General features: G+C 36.1%; 1 protein-coding gene across 3 annotated transcripts; it reads right to left on the bottom strand.

Annotated features, from left to right (window-relative positions):
• Positions 1-251: 251 nt before the first annotated feature.
• On the bottom strand, positions 252-21018 carry pabpc4 (poly(A) binding protein, cytoplasmic 4 (inducible form)). Of its 3 annotated transcripts, none has more exons than XM_056477083.1 (14): positions 20433-21018; positions 14585-14778; positions 12398-12513; positions 11893-12032; positions 11720-11814; positions 11392-11529; positions 10528-10623; positions 9274-9543; positions 7474-7687; positions 6775-6908; positions 3483-3573; positions 3218-3348; positions 731-832; positions 252-625 (listed from the first exon to the last, which is right to left on the bottom strand). In XM_056477083.1, exons 1-13 carry the CDS (start codon positions 20626-20628, stop codon positions 734-736), a joined length of 1914 nt encoding a protein of 637 aa, XP_056333058.1. In that variant the 5' UTR covers positions 20629-21018; the 3' UTR covers positions 252-625; positions 731-733. The 3 variants fall into 3 exon arrangements, with proteins under 3 accessions (XP_056333058.1, XP_056333060.1, XP_056333059.1); XM_056477085.1 differs by having other exon boundaries at positions 6802-6908; XM_056477084.1 differs by having other exon boundaries at positions 7489-7687.
• Between the last annotated feature and the right edge of the window lie 54 nt (positions 21019-21072).

The raw sequence follows: 21072 nt of genomic DNA, 5'->3' as shown, positions 1-21072 counted from the left end.
AATCTCGTTGATCACCGGCTGCAGCCATGGTTCAAGTCGAACGCACCTATTGGCTTTGATCGTGTTATTAGTCTCAGCTAAAAGTGAAATGGGATATTATTAATATTTCTGTCAGCATTGGCCAATTGAGCAGAACATTTAACCTGTAAATGAACTGTCCATGTGGTCATTTTGGATAAAAATTATTGTCAGCAAAAATGGCCTTCTAGTCTTGGCTAAAAGTATATACAAAGAAATGCACTGCATACTAGTTCATTTTAAATAGTCATCCCTTTATTTAGAGTGCCACACCACTCGAGTTACTGTCATGGGACAAGTGAGGTCCAATCAAAGCAGCAAACACACAGCTCACAGAAGAAGTACGTTTGCACTTCCTCAGGGGGAAAAATCAGTCCTGGCCACAAGACAGAGGCTCTTCCCTCACAGAAAGGCCTCTTCTGAAAATCAACTTCAGGTGATAAAAATCATTACAGAGTTAAAAATATAAGCCCTGCAACAAAACGGTTTTCTTTATGTTCAAGTATTGTTTTGTATTTTTCTCTTTTTTTTAATATATTTTCTGTTTTCTGTTTCTTTTGGTTGCCACCAGACAGTGGTGATCTCTCTTCAGCTGTTCAGCTTTAACCTGCGGAAAACAATTTCAAATTAAAGCTAATTTTCTGAATCATTTGAACCACACTCAGAAACAGCCTGGATGCTGATAATAATAATTAATAGTGAGGAAATTTACTGGTCAGGATGTTGCGGCTGCAGTGGCAGCAGTGACTCCCACTTTCTGTGTGGCGTCTTTCTTGGCCTGATGAGCCTGAAGCACAGCGACAGCCTCCTCCACCTGAAAAACACAAATAATCACTGAAATCTGTTGATGAGTTCACACTTGCAGACCATCGACAGAATGATGTCTCTGAGCTGGAATTAACACTCTAACTGGCATTATCCCCCTTTGACAGGAGAGAGAGGCGTTCGAGCACAGTGTGTAGCCTGTCCTCACAATGCTCCTGGCACTGGTTTTAAAGGTTCAGAGTTGGGTTTGCGAAGGAATGCTGAGAGATAATGGAGGTAGGGCGTATTTGATTACTTTTAGGGGTTTATTCTCATCATTGGCGGTTCTAGACCAGAGTAACTGGGGGCTGGGCAGGGGCCACTGGTTCTTTTAGGGGGCACACTTTAACATACATCACAAACTACTTAAACAATTATTAGAAGTCTTTTTTCATCTATCACTCTGCAGTCTTCATAAACAAGCTAATTAAATAAATTCAAAATAATGTTAATTTATTTAATAGAAACTTTGTATTGTAGGATAACACATTTTTTACATTCAAGTACATCAAGGCACATTTTTGCACCTGTAAACTTTAACAGATACAGTCCTCCTGTTAATTTAAAATAATGTTTCCCAAGTGATCTTTAACAAACCAAGGACATTATTACAGTATTTCCTGTAAAACAAAAATAATTATTATGGAGTCTTAATAAATCATAATAAGTCTTATTTCTTATAGTTTATTTCTTGAATAAAATCAGTTTTTAATTTAAAAAAAAATATATTTTAAGGTCAATATTATTAGCCTCCTCAAGAAATATTTACTGTATATTTTTTGATTGTCTACACAACAAACCAGTTATACAATAACTTGACTAATTATTCCAACTTTCCAGGTTAACAGAGTTAAGTCTTTAAATTACACTTTAATCTGAATCAAAGACTATAGAATACTTAAAGGGACTTGGTCTGTATACAACTATCTTGCAAAATAACTAGTAAAAGATAATGCACTGACTGTCACCATGGGAAAGATAAAAAGTAGTTATTAGAAATGAGTTAAACTATTATTTTTAAAAACGTGTTGTAAAAAATGATGTGTGTGAAGACTTGCTTAATGTCACTACTGAAATCAAAAATGAATAAAGGCAAAACTAAACGAGTTGAATATTACTTTTACAGTGTATAAGCGTGGCTGAAAACTAAATTTGATCAATGTTTTACATTTTGTTCTCCAGTTCTTGCCGACTGTTTGTAAATTCAGGACTGCATTTCCTAACATAAAACTATTTACACTCAATTTCTGATTAATAGTAGCCTATGCAGAGCCGAGGACTTCCTATATTAAAAGTTTTAAAATCGCTATTGAAAACAAAAGTCTAATATAATCAACAGTGGATATTTTGATAGTTTTTTACAACATGAACATGACTGAATCTTTTTATTACCTGTGTCAATTTGGGGGTTAACTTTTCACGAATCCAGGGAACTGATGTGCGCAGCACCGTCACAGACGGAGAGAGCGAGTGCGCGCAAAAGCAGAGAGAGCGAGTGCGCGCGACACAGAGAGCGCATGAGAGAGGCCTCAGTCATATCTCTGCAGCCCCCCCCCCACCCACCCCCCCACCCCCCCAAAAAAATGGGTTGAAAACCAAAAATGTCATCAAATGAGAAATTCACTGCATTCCAACTTCATACTATGAGTTTTTAATGATGGGCAGGCCTAATTATTAGAGAGTTCGTCTTGTTATCAGTAGTCACGGTACTGACAGTGAATGGAGGAGGGGGGAGTGAATAACCAGTGCTCACACCACACTCAATACTATGGCTGAGGTGAATCCCTTGAGCAAGGCTCCAAATGCCCAACTGCTCCTGGTGTATGTTCATAGTGTGTGAGTTCACTGTTGTGTGTGTGCATTTGAATGGGTTAAATGCAGAGCACAAAAGAGTCACCTTACTTGGCCACATGTCATGTCATGACTTAACAGCTCTGATCTCTGAGAAGCTTATTTAATACAATCTATATTCTACAAAACACTTTAAATTAGGATGACATGAAGAAACCCAATGGACGAACAGAAATCTCTCTCTGGATTGTTGATATATTGGTCTTAAAATATTCTGAGGTCTTTAAAAAAGGCATTGAAATCACCTCTAGGGTTAAATGAAGAACAAATTTTCATTTAGGACTTAGCTAAACTAACTTTAACCACATAGGTTTATGACTTTACTAGCCACAAAGTTAACTAATAGTCTACTATTATTATATTCAGACTGCCCCTCAAGATCATTATATCTGAGAGTCAGCATAAAGTAATGCATTGAATCAGGTCCCCTATTTAGCCAATAGGCTTTGCATTGCTAACCGTTAATAACTCTTCCTATTATTGCACTTAACTGTATTGTGCTTGACTATAACTACAAGCGTTTATCATAGTTAGCGACTGTCACCTTAGAGCGCAGAGACTCATGGGACTCCAGCATGTGCAGCAGCTCCGAGTTGTCGATTTCGAGCAGCATTCCTGTGATTTTTCCGGCTAGACTGGGATGCATCGCCTGGATAAGAGGGAACAAACGCTCACCTGAGGGAAACAAAAACAAAGTAGACAGTTACAGAGAAGAATCAAACCAGACTTGTGCATAAAACCGTCATGTCCTGGAGAGTGTTTGAGTATGTTTAGAAAGGCTGAGCATGCTTACAGCCTCCTCATCTCACCAAGCATCTGTTTCTGTTCCTGAGGAGGAGCAGCAGCTAACATGGAGGCAGTGAGAGGCTCCTGACCCTGAACATGAACAGCCGGCTGAGCCTGAGCAGAGAAAAAAACAAATCACAAGATGACATTTACAACTGGATTTCAAATTTTATTTGGATTATCTGCTTTAGATGTTCTGTTGACTATAACTTTGCAAATGCATGTCAAAAGGAAATCATTAGACTATTAGTAACCTATTAGGTTAAGGTTGGCAGAATAAGTTGACACATATTAATTATTAATAGTCAGTAGAATGGCTTTTAAGTAACCATCAGATTAAAGTGTTCGCATATATTAAGCAAATGTTTTACCAATATCTGATTTTAGTTGTAGTTGCAAAGTTATTTAAAAGATAACTAATAGACTAAAATGCCAAAGTGTCTTTAAGGCAAGTTATTTTACTCGGCAGCCATCTTTAAAACACCTCTCGGGCAGTATGCTCAGGCATTCTGTCTGAATGGGGAAACATCAAATTCTCCAAAACTGCTTGCCTGGCCTATGATTAAATTTCATATTAAGAATCACCAATAAAATTAAACAACAACTGTCTCTTTAGTTTAATTTCTAAATGTCTAAATCCCAAACAATCTACAGAAACTCAGGTCTGGTCCGAGTCCCTCCCCCGGAGTATCGTCAGTATATAGTGATTGATGATAGGCTCCTGTACTAGAAGGCAGGATTTATTCACCATATAGCGATCGATAATTGGCTTCTGTACTAGTAGGCGGGGCATTATTCACCATATTGACCGTTACACTTGATGTAACGAGTGACATGTCTTGTGTGTTCTATAGTCTTTGAAAATGCTCCATGAAAATAATTGTATTATTTTTATTATTAGCAGTTTATTGTTCTGGCCATTAGCTATTTAAAGATCAATACTAAAATTCCTTAAAAATTTGTTTAGAAATAAGTTACTAGAAAAATCTGTAATTTAAACATTAAAATATACAGATTTTTTTAAATAAAAAATAAAATAAAGATATGGTACCTTTTATATTGTATCTTTATCCTCTTTGACCTACCTTTGACACTTACCAATATGATTATTCTTTACATGGTAGTGTTATGGCGAATAGTAGGGATGCTCAGATCGATCGGCCGATAATCACATTTAATGACTCGATCGGTGCCCGCCATTCTGGCCGATCTCATGAACTGATCACCGTTGTTTGTTTCTGAGTTTACAAGCAGAAGAAGATACACTTGTGTTTCCGTATATTATACAGTACATAGCCTATAGCAGCCAAAACACTTGAGAAGGTAAATGTTGTGTGGAGGCGTAAGCGATCGATGCGCTGCTGTCACTACATATAAATGTATATAGATGCGGTGTGACCTGTTAATACAGTCTATTGACACGACTTGCGTGAGTGATGGTCTCTTTGCTGCAAGCGCAACCATTGTATTTACCATGTTTGAGATGCTGGGACACGAGCGGAGGGACTGTAATATTTCTTAGCAATTTTATTTGTTACATTTTTTTTATCACAATGACATGTTCACACCTGAATGGTTAAAAGAGACGTGTTTAAGATTATATGCAACATCCTGAATTTATTCTCTTAAGTAAGGTGAGATCTCCACTTACAGTAAGTATCATACATAGAGGGAAAATGTGCTTTAAGCAATATGAAGCTTGAAGCATCAGAATCGATCACCATGACAAGGAATCGGCTGCAAAAATCCAGATCGGAGCATCCCTAGTGAATAGATATATTTTATTCCAGGGTCTATGATACGATTTGGTGTATGCATCCACTTGATATTACAAAAGTGATTTTAAATGCATTGAAATAACATTAAATACAAGTCAGGGGTCTACCAAAAGGCTGATATGAATCAGGATACTTACTTTGATATTAAATAGGGTGCATATTACAGGGGGATTTGGAGGGGAATGACCCCCCTAATAAACGCTCAATGCCCCCTAAAGGACATCAAATCAAGATGTATGGGTGGGTCAGCCCTTAAATAGTGAGAAATAGTTTTCCCTGATCTGTATCTTAAACAATAACATTAATAATTAAAATATTAGGTAATACAGATGTACATTTGACCACCCCTATAAAGGTTCATACCATTATAGGTGTTCAAGCATAATCGCGCTAATAAGTCTATGCAAGAATCAAACTGCGGTCACACTGGACTTTTCTCTCCATAAACTTCCATTCATACGCACGCGAATGCCGGAATGTCAGACTGAAAACACAAGTTCGTGCATCAAGTTTCGCAGTTCACTGCATTGCAAAGTTCAAACTTGGTGAACGCTGACCTGCGAAACCGCATCACTTGAATCAGAATCAGAAAGAGCTTTATTGCCAGGTATGTTCACACATACGAGGAATTTGTTTTCGTGTCAAATTGGCATGTAGAGTGTGTTGTTAAATAAGTGTATATGTGTATAAAAGTGTATAGCAAGTAGTGATGTTGGTTCCACAATTATTATCAAGTGTTCATGAGATGGATTGCCTAAGGGAAGAAACTGTTTCTGTGTCGGGCTGTTCTGGTGCGCAGTGCTCTGAACTTTTACCTTCTGGTTGACACTACAAAGAGGCAGTGTGCTGGGTGTGAGGGGTCCAGAGTGATTTTGGCAACCCTTCTGCTCGCTCTGGATTTTGTGAGACCAATCGAACATGACCTCTCTGGACAGAATTGCCCGCTTTTTAAAATAAATTTTAAATTAATCATCTTGTTTAATCCCACCACTTTTCACAGCGCCGTACGAGCAAGTTCAAACTCTAGTGTGACTGTGGCATCATTTAACAGTGTAAACCAGGGGTGTCCAAATTCGGTCCTGGAGGGTTAGTGTCTAGGAGAGTTTAGCTTCAACCCTAATTAAACACACCCGAACCAGCTAATCAAGCTCTTACTAGATATACTAAGCTTTCAGGCAGATGTGTTGAAGCAAGTTAAATCAAGTAAATTTGATGTTATTTAAGTAAATAGATAAATTTGATTCACTGAAAACGTACCAAAAAAATCGACCCTCCTGATCGCCAATGTATAATTCGCACCCTGATATTAAAATATATCAAATAAAAACATATTATTATACCCCTGTTTCTAATTTAAAAACACACATTAGTACATGTTTTACCTTTGAGTTTAAATATGCATGAGAGGATTAAATGTGTAATCCATGACATCAGAAAGAGACTGTTGAGTCGGGTTGACATAATAACTGTATTAACTGTGAATCTTTATCAGGGATGTAGTTTTTTTATGTACATGCAGTATATCAGCGTATATTACCTGCTGCAGATTGATAGGCTGCACTACCTGAGGCTGAGTATTTCGGATGGTGGTGGCATATTTGTATGGTGGCATGGCACGTGGGGTCGTCATCCCCATGGCAGGACGGGGACCCATTGGTTGGCCAGTCCCTCCTAGTGAAGCCAAGAGGAAAAGCATTAATGTGATGATCAGACAAAATAAACACCAAACTCACTTACAATCATTAAAGGGATAGTTTGCACAAAAATAATACAAATTCTGTTCTTCACTTGTTCCAAACCTGTCTGAGTTTCTTTCTTCTGTTGAACAAAAAATAAATATTTTAAAGAATTTTAGAAATCGGTAACCATTGACATCCATAGTAGAAAATACTGTGAAAGTCAATGATTTCTAATATTCTTCAGGATATCTGCTTTTGTGTTAAACAGAAGAAAAATCGTAAGGTGAAGATTGAGTAAAATGAGGACAGAATTTCAGCAGAAAAAAGAAACTCATTCACAGGGTGAGTGAATTGTGAGTAAAAAGTCACTTTAGGGTGAACTATTCCTTTAAATGTGTAGTTTGTGATGCTATTCAATGTAATTAAGTTATAGTAAGGTAAACAAACTTTAAAAGGTCTATCTATTAGTAATTTGTTTTTTTTTTGTATTTTTTGATTCTGTGTGCTTCAGTAGAGCAGATAACAGTGGGCCATCATCAGTGGGTGGGCTTTCTCACCCACTCTCTGTGCACCTGTGGGCATCCCGCGTGGGCCTTGGGTGGAAGCGTTGGGTGCCAGGTGGCGAATGTTAGCGCGGGGCCCTGGCTGGCGTAAGGAGCTGGGCATGCCCTGGAAACCACCCTGACCTCTGCCACCCTGCTGCTGCCAGCGCGGGTTTGGACGCATCTGGGTGAGCTGGTTTGGTGCATAGTATGTCGTTCTGTTCTGGGCCTGTGATGGTGCATTTGAAAGAAGGACACTGTATAATTAATCACAGGGATTATTAATCATTTTGGCACATTTTACTAGTTTACAGCTCTTCTATATTTATGCTGATTTATTTTGAGATTTACTGTTGAAGTCAGAATTATTAGCCTCCTTTTATTTATTTATTTTTTTTAAATATTTCCCAAATGAGCAAGGAAATTTTCACAGTATGTCTGATAATATTTTTTCTTCTGGAGAAAGTCTTATTTGTTTTATTTTAGCTAGAATAAAAGCAGTTTTAAATTTTTTAAACACCATTTTAAGGTCAAAATTATTATCCCCTTTAAGCTATATTTTTTTTCCCGATAGTCTACAGAACAAAGCCTCATTATACAATAACTTGCCTAATTACCCTAACCTACCTAGTTAACCTAATTAACCTAGTTAAGCCTTTAAATGTCACTTTAAGCTGTATAGAAGTGTCTTGAAAAATATCTAGTAAAATATTGGGCTCTATTTTAATGATCTAGGTGCAAAGTCTAAAGCGCACAGCGCAAAATCATTAAGAGAGTGTCCGAATCCACTTTTGCTACTGTAAGAACGGAAAAAATACGCTCTGTGCTGATGCACATGGTCTAACAGGGTTGAGCTTATTCTCTTAATGATATTAAGATGGCGCAAATGTATGTGCTATTTAAATAACGTGATGAAAAACGGGAAAATTAAGGTTGCATTGGTCTGGGAATAACAACACGTTGCAGCAAACAGGTCTTGCGCCTTATATGATAGGGTATGACAGGGTATATGATAGGGCCCATAATTTATTGTCATCATGGCAAAGATAAAATAAATCAGTTATTAGAAATGAGTTATTGAAACTGTTATGTTTAGAAATGTGTCGAAAAAAATCTTCTCTCCATTAAACAGAAATTGGGGAAAAAAATAAACAGGGGGGTTAATAATTTAAGGGGTTTAATAATTCTGACTTCAACTGTATATTAAATATTAATTTATGTTGGAAGTTCATTTTCCCACATAAATGCTAAATGCTTTGATAAAACAAAATAATGTCATATTACAGTCACAATGACTTATAAGTTATAATAAGAAAATACTAATCAAATGAAATTAATTAAAATGTTATGTTAGATAAAAAGCAAACAACATAAAAAGTCAAAGATTATGTGTGAAATCATAATGAAATCATGAGAAATTATTTATCTTAAATCCCATATTTATTTAATAGTGACTTTTTGTCATAAGTATGACTTTTAATGCCATAATCTCTGCATAACAAAAGGTTATAATTAATTTCTATCTCATAATGTTGGCTTTTTATATTAAAATTGACATCTCAATATTTTGTTTGTGTTATCTCCATAATTATGGTGTAATTTTGACCTATTTTGCAATTAATTATTAGATAATTATGACTTATTTGTCATAACTCGTAATTGTTTACATATGGTTACAACCTTTCTGTTAACAAATCAAAATTATGAGTCAGTTGGGATTGTATCACATAATTTTTATGTTATAATTGACATTATAGTGGGGCTGATTATCAATTTTATTTTCCTGGTTGTCCCAGACTTTAGTTCCTCACCCACCTGTGGAACAGCTGGCATGAAGTATCCGCCGGCAGGCTGGAACTGGTTGATGATTGCATTGGCAGGCATGGCCCTCATACCGGCGATCCTCTGCATGTACTGGTTGGTCAGATGAGCTTTGCGCTCTTCTTTACGTTGAGCTAGGGCTACGTACAGTGGTTTGGAGCCCACGATACGACCGTTCATCTCTGTCACAGCCTTTGTGGCTTCCTCAGGAGAGGAGAAACACACAAAACCAAAACCTTTGGACCTGCCCTCCTCCAGCATCACCTACAAAAAAGAAAAAATTAAAATAGATAAAAAATATTGAAAATCCAGTAGAAAATGCCAAATTCTTTAAGATAAACAAAATTCTTTGAAAAAAAAGTGAAATCTATCTAATTTTGCACTTAGGCTTTTAAAGCAAATGTCATGTATGAAATTAAGTCAAATTTGCTTGAATTAGTTTGCAATACTAGAAATGTTTAGTACATTTACTCTCTTTGTATGTACTGTAAGTCTAGTCATGTACGTAAGCCTATCTTGTCTACATTAAACCATGCTTTACAAGTATATACTTAAGAACATTTAAATAAACAAGGCAGATTTGTTGTCACTATCTATATGATATACCAAAAAAGCAGTAACAAGGTATACCTAACTAAACCCAGAGACTTTAATACATAATATGCAATATATAATGATGGTAAAAGTCAATGTTTTCGAGTATAAATGTGCCATTTTAAGTAGAATATTAACTCCAGGTGACATAAAAAAGCAAGTCACAAAGCCGGTACTGTGTACACCTAACAGCAAAAAGAACAATACAAACTGTGTAAATATAACTGAAAAAGCAGTAAATTGAGTAGATTTTACTTAATTTCATTACTCTGATGTTCTCAAAGAATCAGCTAACATAGCAAACAATTCGACATAAGATATAGGTTCTGCGTTAAACACTACAAGCTTGAAGTGAGTACTAATCTAAAATGTACTGTTTCTTTTTATTCTTGCCTAATCAATATTAATGTAAAAATTACTTTAGCTTTTTTCTGTAGTATTATTATTTTTTTAATCACAGTGCATATGTTTCCTATGCTAATTGTCATGTGGAACGCTTTTTCTCGAAGGTATTCAGTCCTGCATTTTTTATTTGAAATATGTTTCTCTTTAAATACCATTCTCTTTCCACTGTGCCCTCCAAAAAATGTTGTTTGGAATCCACCCAAAGTGATCAAACAGAAATAGATGGTAAACTGCAGTCCTTTGACCCACCTTGGCACTGGTAATGGAGCCAAAAGGAGAAAACTCTTTACGAAGTTTCTCATCATCAATGGTGTCATCAAGATTCTTGATGTACAAGTTTACACCCTGTAAACACAAATTTACAATATTAATTAGTGATGCACACAATATTAGCAACCATATCGATAATGATCAACAAATCTTTATTTTTTTATATTATAATTATCGGCCTGATAAGAACATTTTATAATTATGGATTGCTGGAGAAAAAAGCGCAAGATGTTTTCCGGCAGTTTCTTTGTTTTTTTAAGGTTAAGGCTTTAAAAAATCAGTTGTATCCTGTATTTTGTATTTGCAATTAGGCTCTGAAAACTAATCTCAAGATTTCTCGATATTTGCCTATGTGGGCTCAAATTTTCATATCAGTGCATCCCTGATATAAATTGTGTGTGTTCATTCATTCATTCATTTTCTTTTCGCTTAGTCCCTTTATTAATCTGGGGTCGCCACAGCGGAATGAACCGCCAACTTATCCAGCATATGTTTTTACGCAGCGTTTACCCTTCCGACTGCAACCCATCGCTGGGAAACATCCATACACACTCATTCACACACATACACTACGGACAATTTAGCCTACCCAATTCACCTGTACCACATGTCTTTGGACTTGTGGGGGAAACCGGAGCACCCGGAGGAAACCCACGCGATCACGGGGATAACATGCAAACTCCACACAGAAATGCCAACTGACCCAGCCGAGGCTCGAACCAGTGACCTTCTTGCTCTGAGGCAACAGCACTACCTACTGCGCCACCGCGTCACCAATTGTGTGTGTTTAATGTGTCATTTTTTTTCTAATCACATCAAGACGACCCAGAGCAGTTCCTTTACCTGATATCTGCTGATTCTTTCCTGTTTGAGCTGTTCAAACTTCCTCTTGAGTTCTGCTTGTCTCTCCATTTTTTTTTGTGCTCGGCCAACAAACACCGTCTTACCATTGAGCTCCGTACCGTTCATCTCTTCTACCACCTGAGACATAAACATCATCACAATCAGTCACTCTATTCTTCATCCATTCATCTATGTACTTTAAAAATCTCTTAATTAATAGCTTCCTGTATTTCATAATTCACGAGTGTTTTCAAATCTGTAAATCACCAAATAATTTTAATTAATGTATATCTTTTGCACAGTAGCTAAAGATTCAATTTTGCTGTACCTTGTTAGCATCTTCATGCTTCTCGTAGCTAACAAACCCAAATCCCCGAGATTTCCCTGTGGGGTCAGTCATGACCTTCACGCTTAGTGTTTTACCTGCAGGTATATAGACACCAAATTTTCAGCAAAAAAAGGCCCAACCACAGGGCAAACATTTACCATTTATACTCTCACCATATTTATCAAAGAGCTCTTTCAGTCTCTGATCATCCATATCATCGCCAAAGTTCTTAATGTAAACGTTGGTGAACTCTTTGGCTTTGGCACCCATTTCCGCCTCTCTCTCCTTCCTGGACTTGAAACGGCCCACAAACCTACAAAAAACAGAGCAGACAAAAATGTGACTCATGCAGAAATGCAATACAGACTCAGTGGAGTGACAGCTGCAGGACAACTGTTGACTCAAACCAGCTGCAGCAGAGACAAATGTGACTTACAAACACTCAAATGTTGGAAAACTAACCGTTGACGTACATGCATTGACAGTCAATGGGGTCCAAATTAAAGCTGAGCTCAGTTGGCTTTATATTATATATATTTTTATTTAAAAGTTGAGTAAATGTTTCTAATCCTTTAACTCTGATTTGTCACACAATTTCTCTTTTGAGCATCGCTGTCACTCATCAAACCACCACTCCTCCTTCCTGTCACATGACTCAGATTATGCTCAGACACTCACACCTTGCGGTCGTTCAGCAACATTCCATTCATCTTCTCGATGGCACGATCGGCTGCGTCCTGAGTTTCAAAATGCACAAAGGCATAGCCTTTAGATCCGTTCTCATCGCACACCACCTGTTAATCAAACACAAGATGAGACGAATCAGATTCAAGAATCAATTCAAGAATCAGATTACCAGCTTTTCTTATACAGCTTATCTAGCACAGCTTCTCTGTTGTGTGTGTTAATAAATTCTAAATGAATGACTAAATAAAAGAAAAATAGAAGCATACTGATTTTAAGGTGCAGTATGTAAGTTTGACAGCCAGTGGTTGAACTAGGTGTTGCACTCCTGGATCAAGACAAATGCAAGCGCAGGTTGCCAAATTGAGGACAGGAGTGAATGATTTAAATCGTGTTCTAATAAAAGCAATGGCACCCGATAGAAGGAATATTTTTAAGTTTTCTGTCCAAACCAACACCTCATATATATATATATATATATATATATATATATATATATATATATATATATATATATATATATATATATATATATATAAACAGATTCTATTTCTCACAGGTGAACAACAGGATAAACTGACACCTCATGTACTTTATTCAGTGTTAAAAGTTAACAATGTGAGTTTGAATGCCATTTTACATGGCATTTCTTGCCATATTTTGAAAGCAGCAACAGATAGTTCACCTCAGATCTTGAAAATAAAATAAACCGTTTGAAATAGAACTTTAGTACTAAACACATATGAGTGATTCAGCATCTACATTTATTAAAGTGTAAGAGGGTTAATATGTATTAATTAGATTATAAACCTTACCATTTCATGAGTGAGTGCATATTCTGTGCTTCTGAATGGCTGTATTTAAATTTCTGTCATGTTCTGTCTGGTGCAAACAGCCAAATTGCTCATCAATGCGTATCTCCTCACGAAGCATGTTGTTAGGACACGTGGTTACAATGTAACCCGCTCACCTAATGTTTATGCTCGTAATATTATATCATTTGCTAATAATAACCTGAATCTGCGTCTCATTTCGGAGTCTGCTACTGTCCACTTTAGGTCACAATTCGGTCACGAAATTTCAGAGCCTTTTTGAATGAATGAATGAATGAATAAATACATTAAATATGCGGTTTTCCACCAAGGCAACCCGGGGTGCTGAAATATAATTGGCTAAACTGGCATTGGGCAGGTTAAAATGACCAAAACAAAGATAGCGTTCTGGCACGGAAAACACATTTTCAAAGCAGAATATCTGACGTCAACATTGTTTTTCAAAAAACAAGAATGTTCACTTAGCCTGTTTATTAAATATCAAAATTAAATTTCATATATTATGGTATTTTTATGCTTTTTTACTTTTATGCTTTGTCCTTTAATGAACCAGAATACATTCTATAATTTCAGAAATTTCAATTTAAAGTTGAAAAAAAAAATGGTTCTTGTTGGAAGAAATAAAAAAACATGAGTGCATGCTTTTCAAGAACAAAACAAGTTAATTACATTTAAAAATTAACTATCTTAGTAATATTAGTCACACTTTATAATAAGGTTTCATTAGATATTGTATTTACTAATTCATTATTAAAATCCAAAGTTATGCTAAAAAATATTGGTTAATGCACCTTGAGTTAACATGAATTAATAATGAACCACTTTTTAACTTTCTAACTAAGATTAACAAACATGAATATATACCATAAATAATGTATTGTTCATTGTTTGTTCATGTTAGTAAATGCATTAACTAACATGAACAAACACAACCTTATTGTAAAGTTTTAATGTAATATTATAGGAATTAATTTCAAGTCAACCAGCAGCCCATTTGAAAGTTTGTTGTGGTCTTCTAATTGAGGATCACTGATCCATTCGCACACAGAGAACAAAAACTATAACTATAATAATATAGCCATAGTTTTAAAACTCATTCTAAACAAAAATGTTGGCATCACTTTCAGAATAACACTCCAGTTAATGCATCATTAAACATTGACGGGTGTTTTAAAGCTGCATATGATATCATTAGAATTATCTGTTAATGTATATGTAAATACCTGACATTGACTAGTCATGCAATTACTGTGGTTTGCCTTTGGAGGTCAGCACAGTGCATATATTTGAGAAGAAGAAAAAAAGGTCTACAAGGTTTCAGACATAAAAATGATATGTAACTCCTCACCTTGCAAGACAGGATGTTTCCAAAGGCAGAGAAGGTGTCATATAGAGCTTTGTTGTCGATGGACTTATCCAGATTTTTGATAAAGACATTTCCAACCCCAGATTTCCTAAGTGATGGATCTCTTTGTGACCACATGATTCTGATGGGCTTTCCTTTGACCACATCGAAGTTCATTGTGTCCAAAGCTCTCTCCGCTGAAACCACAAAGATATGAGATATAAAGCATCTCTGATTTCAACCGCAGCACGCTTAACAAAAATAGCTGTTTGCTGTTTGTTCAAACTGCTTATTAAAAATGACCTGAATCATTTTTGAAGTTTTTTGGCACAACTTAACGGTTTTAAGTTCAACCCACTTGAATTTGTAAAAACTATTAAGTTAAGTTAATTCCTTCAATGTTGTCCCAACGTAAATCGATTGTGTGGAACCCAGCATTTTTTACAGTGCACCTCAGCTACTTACTTTTAGCTTACTAGACTGTCTTAGCCAACACTTTCAACTTGCCTTAGCCAACATTTATAGACTGAATATATGATTAATACATGTAGTGTGTGCTTGCATGCTGAGATAGTTGAAGTCAGAATTATTAGCCCCCCTGTTTATTTTCCCCCCCAATTTCTGTTTAATGGAGAGATTTTTTCAACACATTTCTAAACATAATAGTTTTAATAACTCATTTCTAATAACTGATTTATTTTATCTTTGCCATGATGACAGTAAATAATATTATACTAGATATTTTTTAAGACACTTCTATACAGCTTAAAGTGACATTAATTAGGTTAACTAGGCAGGTTTGGGTAATTAGGCAAGTTATTGTATAACGATGGTTTGTTCTGTAGTCTATCAAAAATATATAGCTTAAAGGGGCTAATAATTTTGTCCTTAAAATGGTGTTTAAAAATTCAAAACTGCTTTTATTCTAGCCGAAATAAAACAAAAAAGACTTTTTCCAGAAGAAAAAAATATTTTCAGACATACTGTGAACATTTCCTTGCTCTGTTAAACATCATTTGGGAAATAATTAAAAAGAAAAAAAATTCAACGGGGGGCTAATAATTCTGACTTCAACCGTATATAAAAATATTAACCACAACAAACAAGCTTAAAACTTGCAAACTGCGAGTCTGCGCTAATTTAAGGCAAGCAGACCACAGAAAGCCCCATGAAACTAACAATTACACAACAGTTGAAGACTACAAGTTGGATATTTAAGATTAGATCTGTGATTTGTTTTAGCATTTATAAGAATCGTCTCATTTATTAGCACAGAATCAAAACGGCTAGCATGTAAGCTAAATGTCTTTCATTACTAGTGTGGACTGATGGCACAACACAAGGCACATGTTTATCTGTTTAAATTTGGCAAGATGTGGGGCAATAGTGACACAGATGAGTATCAGATTTAAGGCTTGTCAGAAGTTTCATCATCTCCAATCAAACTGATCGAATATAAAATGAGCTGTATTCTATTTTAATGCATTATGATCCGTCTCTCTCTCTCGTTCTGTACTTCATAGTGCACATGCACGCGCACACACACACTAAAAATGTCTGGTGAACAAAATGGAGCAGCCTTGTGTCTGCTGCCCTCAGCAGTTTACACTGTGATTGTATTGAACATGGAGCTCAGGGCTGGTGGGATCATCCAGAGAGAGAGAAAGAGAGAGACCACCGCGAATAACAACTTTCAGCCAGCACACAACAGTACACATCTTTTTTGAATGATAAATGGGATTTCAAATTTCTGTTTCATTTAATGCAGTGAACTCATTTGTTAGGATGATTGTAACGTGGTAGTGTACAGCTGCCACAGTAATACTTACTGATCCATAACTACTGAAAAATGAAGCATGGCATGGCTGGCTCAAGTATTTGCCTGTCTGCTTGTTTCTTCAATATATATCTCTCAGAGAAGTCAGGCACCATGCAGCCAGCCTTCCCTGACTCTATATTTAGCAGTGTTGGGTCCTTTGAGCAATGTGCTGGCAGGCAGCATGTGTTCAAGGCTCTGTGTCCATTGATGGGGCTGAGACACTGGAATGTGTGTGGCTGAAGCTTACCAGCGCCGGCAACTGTTTACAAATGCAGCTGTTACATGCTGAAGAGCGAACCATGTGCTTGAACACTTTTACCGAGCATATGATTGCTGTAAGCTGCTATTGTTCGCTCACACTGAGTCAAAACACAATCTATTCTTTATTTGTCAGGTGTACTTCCTACAGTGGTCACCAACAGCTTTTGTCGAGTATATGTAAACATGTTGACTGTCAGTTGCTGTTGTGTGTTCCTAAATGGAGGTGAGCGAGTTCAACTCTGACCTTTTAACCCTTGTGCTGTGAATGAGGACAACAGAAATCAGTAAGAGATGTTTACAAAGCATTTGAGATAGAAATTGTAGAGTTCTTTGTAAAATAAATTGCTTTAAATATGTTTAACCCTTTGCCTGCTCCTCTACTAAATTTTTGAAGTTAAAGTCATATAAAGAATGACTGTTTTAAATAATGGCTTACACACACAGCATTGCTGGTTCACAAAACAAATCAAACAAACGTCCTGTTGCACTCCTACACTTGATTTTGGTTTATTGTAAAAAAAAAAAAACCAAGAAAGCATTTTAAATGAGAATCTGAAATATTTTATGGCATACTTCAAAAAAAAAGGTGATTTAGTGTTCAAAAATGTTTTATTTTGAATATTTCTTAAAATAAATTGATCTTACACTTCACATTTTCAGATTTTTCATAGTATATGAATTAATTCTGGTACTTTCACCATAAACAGACACATTAACCATTTGATAGAGGTTGATATTTCAGAAATTAAGGTTGAAAAAAATGCAAATCCAAACTGTTTTTTTCTTGGTGGGGCAGTTAAAGGGTTAAAAATAGACATTTTTAATAAATAAAAGTAAATTTATGGTAGTAAATTTTTACATGGTAAGATCTCTAGCATTTTAAATGGAACATTCATTCATTTTAACTACCATAATTTGAGCTGATTGAACAAACTAAGTACTAGTATCTCAGTAATAGTTTTAGTAAGTTGCTTAAAAGATCCAACACTGTGCAAGTAAAGGCAAATAAAAAAAGAAAAGAAAACAAAAACACTATTAACAGGATAATTCACTCAAAATTGGAAATTAACTTGCCTTTACTCAATCTCAAGAGGATTCTTTATGAATCTGTTTGCTGTTGTACACCAAAGAAGATGTTGGTAGCTGGTAGCCACTATGGACCCTTTTCACAAGCCTTTTATGTTGTGTTTAACGGTCATCAGCATCTTAAACCCTTGAAATTTTTTTATATTTTAGATGATTTTTGAAAAAACATATGTACATTTCGACGTATTTATGTTGGTGTTGTATCATCTGTGCTTCAAATTACAAAAAATAGTATTACAGCTTGTGCGAGGTGTTTCTAATGCAGCATCTATGGGACAGGACAGTAAATTTGATGTTATTCTCTCCTCTGGTTGCCGTCTTCAGTCTCACACAATTTTTTTTTTCTTTTTTCTGAAAGTCTTGATAACACCATCGTGAAGTATTTCTTTTATTATTTGAGCAAATAAGATTGTATTCAAAAAAAAATTGTATTCTCCCATTCACTGCGCTCAAAGTTTTCCCAACTATGACGACTTCTGCTACTAAGAAACCCAGAAATGTGAAAAGGGTCTATCTTCCATTGTAAGAAAGAATACTATGGAAGTCAATGACTACCGGTTATTAACATTCTTCAAAATAGCTTCTTGTGTCTTTAACATAAGAAAGAAACTCTAGTAGATGGTGAGTAAATGATGACAGTTTTTGGTGAATTATGCCACTTATATAATTCATTCTTCAGTCTCATATCAACTTTTAGATTGTGAAATAAAGATTCGTCACAATGATATTAGCCCACATTTTGCAACCTGACATGACCTATTTGTGCTATTTAAAGTGTCAGGAGGGGATAACACACACACACACACACACACACAAACACTGTTCCCCTGGATATACCTACTGTAGGATTCTCAAGAGAGCTCAAATATGGAAATATCCTAATGATCAGGTTACCTTTCTGTGTAAAATGCCTCATACCATAAGGTTTAAGGTAGATGTAGAGCACTTTCACTATGTGGGTCACATTTGATTTTAGTCTAATCGTTTATTCTGATTATAGGCAATAATTGAGACAGCTCAGCTTCATAGAGTGTCAAGCTTTAAATTAAAACTGTAGTAATTGTATAATTTTTTTTCAGGCAGAATGTGTGAATGGCTTGGCATAGATATTTGTCCGGAATGCACAAGACTAAGCAAGCTTAACTGACTATCTGTCCTCCACAAGGTGCATAATATAAATGATTCATATGTACATGCCATCCTTCATAACCTTTGTATTATTAAGTATTACTTCAGGACAACAGGTATGCTACAGGCTTTATTTGCATAGCAAGTTCCATTAATATTTGCTCAGTTTAGGATATTTATATGGTGCTTTTCTAAAATATGCATTGGTAGTCCCATTCAAATCCCAGAGGCAGCAAGCCAAGAGTGATTATGGGAATAAAATCCTCCTTAGATGTGAAGATGCTGAAATTAGTCTACTTGAAGGCTACAGATAGTAAAACTGGAATACATTTGGCAGAAATTCATCAAAAGCAACTTAAATTGCCTTCCTATTTCATTATCAGTTGATTCATATTTATTAGTCCATTTATTCCCTGCAAACCAAAACTATATGACATGGCATTATTACCTGCATCCTCTACAAACTGTTTATTGAAGATAGTCATAAGCACTACATAAACGTTATTAAGATAATTATTAGCAGCCTACCTCATCAGATATGTTTACCCTAAGCAACTTAAATTGCATTACACACTTAGCACATTTTACCAATTCATGGATTCCCTGGAAATCGAACCTATGACCTTTGTGTTGCTGTCTCGTGCTCTAAAGTTTAAACTACAAGGTTGAAGATAGTCATAATGGAAGACTTGATGACAGTCATGACCTTGTTAACAAAAGTAAAAAAAAAAAAAAGTGAAACAGTAAGAAAACAACTAATGTCAAATTACAGTAACAGAGTAATAATTTCTAATATTCTATTTATTTTATATAATAGAAATATAAAGTAAAATACTAGTAAATACAGGTACCAAATAGAAGATATAGCCTAGTGAATATGGTATAGTTCCTAAACTAATGTATTCACCCTTATCGAGGATTAAACTGCAATGAGTATCTACCAATATTTGGAATTTAGGTCTATTGTAATTGCTAGTCACATAACAAATTCAGATCTACTGATCCCCAAAAATCTCAATGGCAATATTGTATACTAACAGCAATGGAGTTAGTTTTTTATCATATGCTATTTGAAATTGTTTAAATATTAGTATCTGAATAATTTTTCTAATACAGTCTGGTTCTATTTTTTAAAAGATATAGCGTTAATAACGTAATAATATTAATACCAGACGAATAACGTAACAGAATAGTAAGTAGGCTATTTAAAGGGATAAATGTTAAAGCAGCTTGCCATAATGGCTGGGCATAATGCGGTGTGACAGTCACAGTCAGTAAATCCTGACTTTCTCCCAATGAGCTATATTAGGGGATAAACCTGTATATTAGGGGATGTTAAAGGTGTTTATGGAAGAGACGAGTGAAGATCAACATGATGTGGGCAACTCAGAAACGCATGTGACAACAGCACACAGGACAGGAGACAGCGCGCGCGCACTACACATCACCTCCAGTGTCCCTTACAGTAACACACAAAGCATGACACATTATTCCCGTTATTCGACAGCCACAGGGATCCCGTTTAAAGGCGACCGGGCACTGTCTGTAGTGTCTTACCGTCCGCAGGCTGCTGGAAGTTGACGTAGGCATAGCCCAGCGAGCGCCGCGTGATCATATCCCGACACACGCGGATGGAGAGCACCGGCCCGGCCGGACTGAATTTCTCATACAGCATCGCCTCCGTGATATCAGGGTGCAGGTCGCCCACATAGAGAGAAGCCATCGGATAACTCCCCGCGGTCGCTGCGTTCATGTCTCGGGGTCGATCAAGCCTCTGAGCCCGTGGGTTTGTCTAGTGCTGAAATGACAGTGCGTAAAGAGTGTCCGAGAACCAGTGGGACAAATGAGTCTCTTAATCCTCTATTAAACTTTTACGCTTCTCCCCGAATAAACGATTTCGGCAGCACTGACAGCTACAGCATATGGAGTCCGGTCGGAGGAACTGGCAGAAAACCACTGGGTAGATCGTCTTTTAAAAAACAAAAAAAAGTTTTTCTTTTAAAAACGTTGTTTGGTTTGTAGTTATTTTTTGAGATTTTCAGTATTTTGTATTTTTTATATGTTTTTTTTTTTTTCTTTTTTAAAGGTACTGAAGAACAGTGAGTTATACACTCACGGTGTGGTGGCCGGGGAAAGAGGGTGCGTGGGAAACGCACGAGCACTTTATAGCTCGAGCGGAGGAAATAGGAGCAGGGTC

The sequence above is a fragment of the Danio aesculapii genome, chromosome 17 (genome assembly GCF_903798145.1).
Source record: "Danio aesculapii chromosome 17, fDanAes4.1, whole genome shotgun sequence".
In the NCBI taxonomy this organism is placed as follows: domain Eukaryota; kingdom Metazoa; phylum Chordata; class Actinopteri; order Cypriniformes; family Danionidae; genus Danio; species Danio aesculapii.
Note: the sequence above shows the minus strand (reverse complement) of the source record. Positions and strands in the feature narration are given on the sequence as shown.

Bases quoted from the DNA above. Each gene is read 5' to 3' on its own strand.
- pabpc4 (XM_056477083.1), bottom strand. From the start codon at position 20,628: ATGAACGCAGCGACCGCGGGGAGTTATCCGATGGCTTCTCTCTATGTG. The intron at 10,624-11,391 runs GTAAAGGAACTG...TTGTGTTTACAG, and splicing joins AAAGAATCAGCAGATATCAG to GGTGTAAACTTGTACATCAA. The intron at 7,688-9,273 runs GTGGGTGAGGAA...GCACCATCACAG, and splicing joins TCATGCCAGCTGTTCCACAG to GCCCAGAACAGAACGACATA.